Source organism: Lagopus muta, chromosome 1, assembly GCF_023343835.1.
Source record: "Lagopus muta isolate bLagMut1 chromosome 1, bLagMut1 primary, whole genome shotgun sequence".
NCBI lineage: Eukaryota > Metazoa > Chordata > Aves > Galliformes > Phasianidae > Lagopus > Lagopus muta.
In genome coordinates this window covers 143335541-143347825 of record NC_064433.1, presented here as the reverse complement: position 1 = coordinate 143347825, position 12285 = coordinate 143335541, and the positions used below count along the sequence as shown (strand labels likewise).

The following is a 12285-nucleotide window of genomic DNA, read 5'->3' as shown; positions in this document are numbered from 1 at the left end:
TATTTAAGCAGCACAGAGAAATCAGTCAGCTTTCTGTTTTCAAGCAACAAAACTGCTGTTCAACAATTTTAAGAGTATCAGGAGTTTTTCTGGTAAGCCTTCTGGAAGAAAATGAAGATAATTCTGTAAAGGCAACCAGAGAGGAATTCAAGGCAGAGCTTCAAAGTGTTTTAGGCAACTGATAACTGAAGAATATTAGTAAGCAGAAGGCCTGATTCTTCATTCTTCATCTTAACTGATAGAGCATTCAAACATATTCCATACCTTAATAATCAGAACTGGCTTAAAGAAGATATCAGCCACTGAAATTAATCAACCATTCAAAATTAAAAATCATTATTATACAGTAGCATTCACACAATGTATTTGCAATTTCAAGAAAGTTAAGCAAAAAGTTATTAATAAATTTATTAATTTAGAATTTAGAATTATTAATTTATTGATATAAATTTATTAAGTCTGATCTTTCTCTCACCTCTGAAAGATCCCCATTTTTAACATGGATCCTTGCCATGCTGTCCAACCACGTCTTCCTTAGCTCAGGCGTACTCGCGTAAGACTTTGCCAAACTGTACTGGAGGTCTACAAGCATTTCGGGATCGTTCTCATGCTCCTTCATCTGAGCTGTAGCCATCAGTACTGTACGAATACGTTTTGTTAAATCCTTTACATCAGAAGGGAACGTAGTGTGCTAAAACACAGAAAAGTTGGTTTAACTGCTACCTTTATCTACTGCTCGCGTAACAGAAGAAGTTAAAATGTCATTGCAAAAGGCGCTGTGGAAAAGTTTCCAAGCCGCCTTTCTACGGTATAGAAAGAAGAATAAAGCCAGACCTTAATAATTTTGTCGTGATTGGCACAATTATTGATGATGGACAGGGACTGCTGAAATCTAGTTCCTCCAATTCCAACAACATCAGCAATTAACTGGCTTACTGAAATAATAACCTTGACAGAAACAAATGTCTAGTTAGTGCGTGCATACTTGGTGAAATGCACCTATGATGCAACTACAAAGAAAGTTTTGTTCTTTTAAATAGAAAGATTATACCTTGAAGTCAAATGCTATTTGACAGACTCTCCCCTCCCCCAAAACAAACAAACAAACATACATTTGTACAGCAAGACAAGCAAGAAAAAGGAGCTTTATATAAATTTAATGCGCAAGCACCCTCTGGTCTAAAGACTGACAGCTAGGTGAACCAGGTAGAGCTCGTAAAAGAAATGAACTGTTGTTCCCAGCCTTGTCAGAACAATTTATTTCTTTTTTAGCCTTTTCTTAATGTATTTCTGTTTTATTTTAGACTTCTAGGCGCTTGCTGCTTCATTCTTTTCTCCTTTAGACATGACGCTGTAAGCTACTTAATCAAAACAACGTCTAAAGAACACATTTCCTACTCACAAATTATAATTTCCTGCATAATGCTGGGCCACTGAATTGCTTCAAATTATTTCCTTGTACCTGATATACTCTTCTTACTGTTGGAATTGTACTGACCTTGCTCAAATAAATAAAACATTTCCGTCTTTATCCAACAGGACTTTGCACTCCTGCATGCAATTGCCCACCTACAAGTACTGACCACACGATACTTTAAAACACAACAAACAAAAAATAAAGTATACTCACCTGTAGATGTGTTCTAACAAAAGATTTCTTTCCCGTGTAATCAAAATTATTTCTCATTAAGAAGTACAGTAACTGCGAAGCTTCAGTACGAATTGAACTCAGTTTGGAATTACAGTACTTCAGAATCTCATAGCACAGGGCAGAACACATATCAGCTCTACCCTCATAAAACGTAGAAGGAAACTGAGGAAAAAAGCAGAAAAGAAAGAAGGTATTCATTAACACCCCACTCTTGACAACATAAACATCTAAAGAAAAACACAAGCCCCAAATGAATAGTCCCAAACAACTGAAAAAACAGTTACAGTAGTTCACAAAACAAAGTCGTTTTTACAGCAATTCAAACAATAATTATTCCAGGCCCTTTATGAATTTTGATTTGAAATTTTTAGTTCTCAAAGTTCTAGATAGTATATTTCTAGCTATAAATCTGGATAAGTACTTGGAGATAAATTATTTTAAAACTCCTTACCTTAAAAATAAGTGCCCTTAAAGCAATGAAAACATTTTTCAGTGCTGTTTCAGACTGATTCTTTTGAAGGAAGCAGAGGTATACATCAAATACTTTTTTCATTAGTGGATTATGTCCATGATCTGCCAGTAGCTGATTCTTTAAATTAATAGTGAGAATTTAGGAATTTTATACTGCAACACATTTATACCATTCTAAAAACATACATATTTTTAAAAAGCAAGACATTAATTTTAAAAAAAAGAAATCTGCATAGTATTACTGAGACATTGAATAACACAAGCAATAATAACTGAGGTTTAATGAGATATTTCTACCATTGCATTGATCCTGCTTATAAAGAAAGTGCTGTTAAGTGATGAATGTTTCATACAAGAAGAGATCAAGTTCAATATACAAGCCTGCACCTGAGCGCATCCAAATATCAATTATGGTACTGGCATAGAAAATACAGTTTTACCACTCATATTAAGTAGATACTACAGTTTCCAGAAATACTTTTAGAAAGTTAGGATAAGGAAGGAGCTTTTCCAACAGAATACTGATGATCAATATGGAGTATATTGGGCAACTGAAGCGAAAGGTTCAACAGGTTATGAGATGTTAAATGCCACAACAACGAAATACAATACCAGAAATGCTAAAAAGTGCCAAGTTACAGAACTACAGTGTATGCTATGCAATTTAAAATAAAATTTTAAAAACAGTTTTGCCAAAAAAAATGTTTTTTTGTATAATTATAGGAGATGTTAACATAAATTCAAGGACAAACCTTAAAAGCCATTGTGAATAATGATAGAGTATCCAGAATTGTAAGGCAAACTTCTGTGGCAGTATTTGCTTCCAGTAAAGACTGGTGAAGAACGTCTGCATCTGAATGGCCATAGCCTACAAAAATTAAGTGTAAGTGCTTAGTGCACAAATTTACACGTATTTTATTTCCAAAAGACTTGCTGAGAAGATTGATGAATATAAAGTCTGACAGGAGTTAACATTCAATATAGAAAAATAATTAATATCCATTCAATTAATATCCATTTGTCAAATATGTGCAAACAATTATTTTAGCATAATTTGCACAAGATCATAGAATAAAGTACAAATGCCAACAACAGAAACAATAAATAGAAATGCCAACAACAGAAACAATAAATAGCAAGGAAAACATTAAGATGTTTGATGTTTCATATATATGTATGTATACGCACAAATGTATAAATAAAAATATATACTTATACATGTATACGTACATACATATATTCACAAAATAAATGCCTCAGTAGCATGAAGTTACAGCTGAAAATATGCATTGGTGATTTAGTGATGTTATAATGATATTGAATTCAATCATTATTAAAATACAGAACACCAAAGGAATACATGCACTTATACACAGTTGAAGACCTAAGGAAGTAATTATGCTCTGTAGGAATAGCATGCAATAACTCCATGTTTAACCAAAATACTTTATTGACTTTTGTTCTGTAATGCAATCAAATAATTTAAAAAACAGCATGCTTCAGCAATGGTTAAAATACATTGTTTATGTTTCCTAACACTGATCTTTCAGAACTGGATTGACAGATGTGATCTGGCTGCTTTACACAAATTTGGTGTGAATCATGTTAAAATATTAGATAGCCCAACATAGACAACTTAGCATTGCTAGAAGTATAACTTGAACTCACTGAGTCTAAGACAAGAAGAGATGAAGTTCTTTTAGGCTGTCACCTAGCCATTTTTTCTGTACCCTTTGTTACACTACTTAACTATGTAACTGCAGATACCATTGTTTTCCTCTTTCTTTATCCAGACTAAGTAGACCTACCATTAGGTGTAGCTTTAAAAGAAAAGTCACGGTGTTTGTTTTTAAGAACAAAACAATGAAGAATGAACTTGAAACAAGCAAATAAAAAAGCTACAAAGTGTAGGAAAAAAGATTGGTAAAACCTGCACTAGTGTATTCTGCACGGAAAGGATCCAGAATAACCATCAGTTTCTACAGATTTACACGTTTTCTGTTAGGAAGTATACCCCTTTTTGCAATATATATGCATATATATATATATATATGTGTGTGTGTGTGTGTGTGATTCTCCCTGCCTCCACCTCATCCTTTTCCCATGTTTTTTCTCTACAATTTCAGTTCCATTACCTCTTATAACTCTGTAATGACAGAAAGAAACAATCAGTATTTTGAAGCAAGTTTTAACATAACAGCCACTTGCCAATATTTTCATTTTTGTAAAAGTATTTTTTTCCTTAAATAAATTCAAGAAAAAGTCTTTTTCATAGCAGTCACCTTTAGGTGACTACAGTTTAGGTGGGACTTCAGGTGTCCTACAGTTTGGGTACCATTGAAGATATCAAGAGATGATGACTATTTTGAAAACCCCACTGAGGACAGGAAAAATACTGTTTAAAGAAATATTTTGTTTGCTCTTCCAGATATAAAGAAAGGTTATTATAAATCCTATGTTCCAGAGTTGTTCCAGTTTTCAGGAAGAGTAAAAAAGACAGGAAGAATAAAAAAGACAACTCTGGTAATTACGGACCTATGAGTCTCACTCCAGTGCCTGCTAAATTCAGAAAACATTATCCTGAAAGCCACTGAAATACGCTTGAAAGATAATACAGCCATTGGTCTAGGCCAAAAACTGTTCACAAGGAGAAAATCCTGATTAACTACCTTTCCTTTTATAACAAAATCACACATCTAGCTGACCAAGAGAAGCCAGCTGATGTGATTATTTTGGATTTTACAAGAGTTTGCAATACTGTCACAGTATCCTTCTGGACAAAACGTCCAGCATACAGCTAGACAAGTACATAATAGGATGGGAGAACAATTGATTGACAGGTTGGACTCAAACTGCTATAATAAGTGGGGTTACATCAGGCTGGCAGTCAGCCACAGTGGGGATTCAACACTGCTCCATTTTAGGACCAGTTCTTGTTAATGCCTTAATAAGTGAGCTTAACACAGGAATTGAATGTATACTAAGAAAGCTTGCAGATGATACTAAATTACAAGGAACTGTTGACTCACTCAAGGGTAGAAGGGCCTTGAGAGAGATCTAGATGAAATAGCAGTCTGGGCAATCACCAACTGTATGAAGTTCAACAAGAGCAGTGACAGATTCTCCATCTGGGACAGGAAAATCCTGGGTATATTTACAGAACAGGAGATGAGAAGCTGGAGATCAGCTCCACAGAACAGGACCTGAGGATTCAGATCAATGGCAAAATGAATACACACTGAGTACACATCTGCCCTGGCAGCCAGAAGGGCCAACCACATCCTGAGGGGGTGCATCAGAAACAGCACTGCCAGCCAGATGAGAGAAGGAATTGTCTGGCTCTGCTCTGTGCTGGTGTGCACTTTGGGGCATATAAGATCCAGCTACTAGAAAGCATCCAGAAAAGAGCTGTGAAGATGACAAAGGTTCTAGACAGCAAGATGTAGAAGGAGCGGTTGAGGTCTCTTGGTTTGTTCAGCTCAGGGAAAAGAAAAGACTAAAAAGAGGCTTAACAGAGGCCTACAGCTTCCCCACAAGGGGTTCAGAGGGGAAGACCCAAGGGAATAGCAGAGAGCTGATCAGAGGAGGGTCAGTTCGGTGTTAGGAAAAGGTTCTGCATCAGAGGGTGGTCAGGCACGGAACTGGTGCCCAGGGCAGTGGTCACATCCCCAAGCTGCTGGAGCAAGGAGTGCCTGGACAGCACCATCAGACAGTGTTTGGATTTTGGGTGGTGCTGTGAGAAGCTGGGAGTTGGGCTTGATAATTATTGTGAGTCCTTTCCAACTCTTGATATTTCACTCTTCTGACCAGAAGCTGCAGCCAATCCACAACATTCCAAACAGTTCAAACTTTTTCTTTCCATTAATAATTTACAATAAACTAGCCTTTGCTTACACTGCATTATTGCAGAAGTTTTGGGCAGGATGCAAAGTAAAACTCAGTTGGGCTTCATTAGAAGACATCTAACATATATGATATGGAGATCTATCTAGACATGCATACGAACATGCATTTAAAACTACCTAACAACTCTGAAAATAGAATAATATTTAATGACTGTGCTTGACACTAACTGTAAACTGCTAATACAGCTGAAGGTATATCTCTTCTTATGTACATTTGTATGTCACTGTGTTATACTGAGCTTCCTCCTCTCCTTTAACACAGATGACACACATATAGATCCATCTTCTTGCTGTTTCTTCTGAGGCTTCAGAAATTTCAATATAAGTCTTATTTTCTTTCACATGCAAGTCACAAAACTACACTGAAATTCCCCAGAGATCTGACATATCACCTATACCATGATATCAGTTCTTTTCCTTGGATTAATAATTAAAAAGGGAGAAATGAAGTTTATAAATTACATTTACAGACAATGTTGTTTCTAAAATCACTATCTTTTGGCACAAGAGCAAGGATCCTCATATACATCCTAACTATGTGAGTATATATGTTATCCAAAAGATTTATTAAAGTTCTGAATGCTAGCAGTGTGCCCAGATGGCCAAGAAGGCCAACAGCAATCTGACTTGTATCAGAAATAGTGTAGCTAGCAGGACGAAGGAGGAGGAAGATGAAGCCAGCTATGGTGAGGTTGCACCTTGAGTACTGTGCTCAGTTTTGAGCCCCTCATTAAAAGACAGTGCAGCACTGGAGCATATCCAGAGAAGGGCAGCAAAGCTGGTGAGGGTCTGGAGCATAAGTCCTATGAGGAGCTGCTGGAGAAACCGGGGGCGTTTAATCTGGAGAAGAGGAGGCTCAGAGAAGACTTCATCTATCATCTGTTGCTCTCTGCAATGACATGAAAGGAGGTTGTGGCAAGGTGAGTGTTCGCCTCTTCTCCCAGGTAACAGTGATAGGCTGTGAGGTAACGGTCTCAAGTTGCACCAAGGAAGGTTCATTGTGGAAATTAGAAAGCATTTCTTCTCTGAAAGAGTGGTTAGGTGCTGGAACAGGAGTCACTGTCCCTGGACGTGTTTAAGGAAAGGGCAGAGGTATATTTTGGGATGTGGTTTAGTGGAGAATATTGGTGGTAGGTGGACATTGGACTGGATGATCTTAGAGGTCTTTTTCAACTGTAATGACTCTATGATTCTATTCTATTCTATATAAATAATACAGATGGAGTGACAACAACGCAAAACTGTAAGTCAGAAAACAAGACACAAAAGACATAAAAATCATTTTAACATCTGACATGGCTTTCATAGCAACATGTTTTCACCTTAAAAAACCATGGTCAATACAAAGTCTAACATCCTTATATTTATTAAACGTACAGCAGTGTTTTTAATGCTATCACTTAACTGAAAATTGACTGAATGAGACACTGTGATAATTCCTTCAAACTAGTTGGAAAAGAACAGAAAGTTTATTCTTACATAAGCATGCATTTATTAAAATCTTTCAGCTCACTGTCCTTAAAATCACCCAACTTCGTTGAGTTTTGCACATAAAGTCCAGAAGCAACGAGGTGATTTATTTCCCAGAGAATTTTTTTAAATCAATATTCCTATACAGAATATTTTACCATACAGAACATGTAGTTATACAGTGTGAAAGCACTTTTGTGTATCAGAAAACATGTAAAAATTTGTAGAAGCAGAACTGATACAGCATGAATACAGTAGCAGGAGACTGCTTACATGAAAAAATATTTTCCAGAACTATATAGTTTTATGAACTATCTAATTCAAAGAATGTCTTGTATTTAAAATTATATGAAAATGCATTTATAAACAGGGTGGGTTTTTTTGTTTTCCACCAAACTGCGTGGTAAGTCTTGGGTAATTATGTTGACCGTTGCTTGTAACATAACAAATAATGAGCTAAAAGATTTTAAGTATCTGTAGGGGACAGTTAGATATGCTCAGGAAATCAAGAAATGAGTATAGTGTAAGTCAAATAACTGCTTTACTGCACACCATTCTTTTCAGACCCAGTTATCCAGTTTATTCTACTGGATTAGTCAACCAGTTTAATTGCTTTTGAAGCTGAAGACTGCAAAATGGTGCTTCTGAATACTTTACATACAGCATAACTTGCAATTTAAGAGCAGCATATTTAAAAAGATAGGACATAAGCAGATTTAGTTTTCAATACAGCAGTCTTATAGAAGCTGACTTCAACCTGATTAAATCTTACCATTGTCTACAGAAATTCCAAGAATACTTGATATCTTTCTCACACTGAAAACAGAAAAATCACTTCATTATTGGACGCTTTTTGACTTCCAGACAAACTAAATCATGGGCTTCACATTCTCTGTAGAAATTCTAAGAAGCTTATTTCTCCTTAGCAGATGTCAAAACATGGAGATATGGTCAAAGTGTTAATTTTTGTTTTCAGATTAATCGTAAGACTGAGTTGGGGAAAAAAAATGAAGTTTTATGAAGCAAATAGAAAACAACTCAACTCTGTACTCTGTAACTATGTGTCCAACAGAGCAGAAGTGTAGGTAGTTGAAAAGAAAAAAAAATGTTTTTAAATATAGTATCGTTAACCACGCTCCATGTTATGGCATCAGCCAGCATTAATTGTTTTATCACAAAGCAGGGAACAGACCATCCATTTTTTCCAGTTATTCGCTCGACCTAGAATAATAAAAGTCATCGAAATGCACTGGTGTGGCTCTGGGACCTGTGTGGTGTTGTGGTACTGGTTGAAGATGATGAATGTTACCATGTCATGAGACTTACTGTGGTTAAAAGTGAGAGAGTTATCCAGGCTGCTCAGCTGCTGCAATCTGGCATGCATCATTCCTGTTCTGTTACGGGAAACAGGCAATGTCTGAGATTTTCGATCATGAACTATGGATCCCAACCCCTCCTGGTTCCTGCAAGATGGGTGAAATGGGATAGAAGCAAAAGTTAGACATGTCAATCAGCAGCAAGACAGGAAGTGTTAGTCAAGCAGCTACAAGAAGTTTTATAGAAAGAGTCATAATGCAACCTATTTAATGTTTTACTTACAAAACAAAAATAGGTAGCTTAAAAAAAAAGCATCACAGCAAATGCTTTCCTAAAAATCTCAAAGCACAACAGCAAAAGCACACGAGTAGTTGCTCTGAAAATGCTAGATTTACTTCAGAGCTCTTGCGCACATCAATATTTGAGAATACAAAGATTCCAAAGATATTTGGAACCCAAAACCTTATATAAAATTTTTAGAAAAAAAGCTAGAAAAAGATACATGGTGGTAAAATTAGAAAGCATACATGCAACAGGGAAGAGTAGGAATTAACTGAAGTATTATTGTGGACATCTTACCCAAGCAGGAAGGGAGAAGAGCCATACACTTTGTTAAACTTGCAGCAATCAAGTGAAGAGAACAGAAAGGTGATCTGTGTTAGCAATCAGTACAGGCTAAATTCCTATTGTGTACCACCACCAGAGCTAATGAAAAATGACAACCAGTGCCTGAGTATTTCCCTGTTCCTTTTCGTTCTGTGTCCTTTGTGTATTTTAAGAGTATGTGCAAAGTATGTCATATACTTTAGTGTAACAACATGAAAGACTAGAAAGCTACATTAATTGGGGAAATTCAATACTTCTGCAGAACACAAATGACTTCTATAGCTTAAGTCTTTTTTTAGCATAACATGCACTACACAAACTAAGAGATCAGTAAAAAAGGAAGGAGGGTAGTTCTTTTCTAAAAACTAGTCAAAGGAATTAAACTTTTTTTTGGTTGGTTGGTTTTGATGTTTGTTTCTTTATATATTTTTCAATAATTTTATCATTTTTTAATGAAAAGCCTAAAATTACAAGCTTCCGTAAATCCAGAGTTTATTAGAGCACAAAGGTTAAAAATCAAAGCCTTAGCAAAGACAGACTTGCTTTGGTTGCTGATTATTATTCATCTTTTTGAAGTTGTGTAAACATGGTTGAGATCTTTTCCTGAAAAAATTCCAGGAAGGTAGTCGTGTTTGTTGTTTGTAGAAACACACTCACATACCACTGAACTTAAAACAAAAAGCTAAACATCTTACCATCCAAGCTCTGCAATTTCTCTCCCACCAAGCTCAACAGGACCAGTATTTGAACTCTACAAATTTAGTTATAACAGGACCACCGTGTGTACCACAGTGTGAAGCCCAGACAGATTACTACATTTTACTCTATTTAAAAAAATACTTGGTATGAAAGAACACATTAATGCAAATATATTCAAATACTTGAGTACAAGAGCTGCTCCAAAAGTAATGTCTCCCATTTTATGATGTTAGCCCACATCAGAGACACACGGTGTTTGCATGGCAGCAGAGGCTGAACTTTCCCACCAGTGTTCCATTACACGCTGTGACTGTGTGACAGATGGCAACAGAGGGGCAGTCTGACAGAATGACATCCAACATGGAAGCACATATGAAGCAAAGGGGTGTCACTGAATTCCTCCATGCAGAGAAAATGGCAGCCACTGACATTCATTGGTGCTTGCTGAACATTTCTGGAGACCAAATGGTGGATGTGAGTACACTGAGGCAGTGGTGATGAGTTTCAGCAGTGGGGACAGTGGGTCACCTGCACTGGTGCAGATTTTTTATGAGTGAAGCATGCAAGCTCTTGTGCACTGCTGGTGAAAAGGCACAGCTAATGGTGGTGACTGTGTTGAAAAATAGTGTTTTGTAGCTGAGAATTTACTCTACCAAACAGTGCTTTTGTGCTTTTTGTATCTATTGTTGTTTTCATGAAATAAATAGGAGGCATTACTTTGAAACAAGTACATACTATATACATATTTCTGAGATTTTCTCTTAAACAGCAGCCAGTGGGAGCCATACAGGTACCCAGAAGTACCTAGAAGAACTGAAAAACAGCAGAGTAGAAATGTCTACTACTCACCTTTCACTGAAGACACTTTATTAAATTTCTATAACATTTCAACTGACATGGTTTTATGGCCGAGTGAATAAATCAAATATTAAAATGATAAAACTTCTTCCCAAAAGACATTACTTCAAGGAAAAAACTCTTCAGTAAAAAGATAGTAGGAAGGGTGGGTGAATTGCAAAGTAATTTATAATAAACACAGCACATAACATTCTGTATCCTATCTAGAAGTGTGGTATCTGCTTCAGAATTGTTAATATAATAACCACTTACTTCAAATTGTTATGTATAACTTTACAACAACATTTCTACTCCCATACAATGTATTTGTAGCAGAGTTCTGCACCCATTATTACTTTTAGCGGTGCAGGACTGTACAGGCTATTATTCTGAGTAGACAATACAGTAACATTTAAATTCCACACAGTACCTGGCTATGTATCGTTTTCCCATGTACTGGAACTGATGTAAGCACACTCTACAGAGAACACATAAAAAGTCAGAAAAATAACACAAAAGTCCTTTATAAGTTTCTGTTCATTGGAATTACTCAACTTTTTTTTTTTCTTGTTTAACTTTAAACTCTTATGCCATGAAACTTTATCTGTCCAACCCTTAAAATTAGTTTCCAGTCCCCAGCCAAGAATAACTGATTCAGGACCTCTGAAATCAATCAGGAATGGTTGCTGTTTTAGTTAAATCAGGATTAGTATAAAAAGACCACATCAATCTCAACATTTCTGCATCAAAACATCTAGTATGAGTCTTGCAACGACAAGCTAGGAGTCAAATAATGAAAAAGCAGAGCACATTAGAAAATTATTAACACCAAGTTCAAATGTTACGTCACAAAATCATAGAATGATTGAGGTTGGAAGGGACATTTAAAGGCCATCTGGTCTACTTTCTGTGCAGATGTGGCACTGGGGGACATCACTTGCATCATTCGATCTTAAGGGTCTTTTCTAACCTAAATTCTATGACGGGAATTTTATTTTGTTCTGTATTCCTTAAGCTGATACTGTGATGGTAATCTGAGATTACTGATCAGATCAAAAACTAATTCTACCTTGCCCTTAAACAAGAGGCCATTAAGGGAAAAACATTGTTCACTCATTTCATACAGTTTATACCTCATGCTTCAGTCTACTACCTGTGCTCATTTACCTGCCCAGTTCTGTTTTCAGTACAATCAATATAATGCCATCTGTACTCAGTGGCTGAATTAAAACACTATTTGTAACATATTTCTAAAATGAACTTTGAGTATCACATTACATAACAATTAATTACTGATATTACAGTGACTGAGTCTGTAACAACTGAAAT

At 36.1% G+C, this 12285-nt stretch overlaps 1 protein-coding gene across 11 annotated transcripts in view; it reads right to left on the bottom strand.

Annotated features, from left to right (window-relative positions):
• The window catches only part of LOC125687867 (dedicator of cytokinesis protein 9), a 121243-nt gene that overhangs the window by 16883 nt on the left and 92075 nt on the right, over positions 1-12285 (bottom strand). For 5 of the 11 annotated variants that reach the window (XM_048933158.1, XM_048933160.1, XM_048933157.1 and 2 more), the window contains exons 37-43: positions 11387-11434; positions 8270-8313; positions 2875-2990; positions 2103-2240; positions 1631-1813; positions 835-948; positions 476-691 (exon numbers count right to left, since the gene is read on the bottom strand). In XM_048933158.1, coding sequence (XP_048789115.1) covers positions 476-691; positions 835-948; positions 1631-1813; positions 2103-2240; positions 2875-2990; positions 8270-8313; positions 11387-11434 — 859 coding nt within the window. Of the gene's footprint in view, positions 1-475; positions 692-834; positions 949-1630; positions 1814-2102; positions 2241-2874; positions 2991-8269; positions 8314-8823; positions 8961-11386; positions 11435-12285 lie in introns of all 11 variants that reach the window. The other 6 variants (XM_048933155.1, XM_048933153.1, XM_048933159.1 and 3 more) reach the window with 2 other exon arrangements.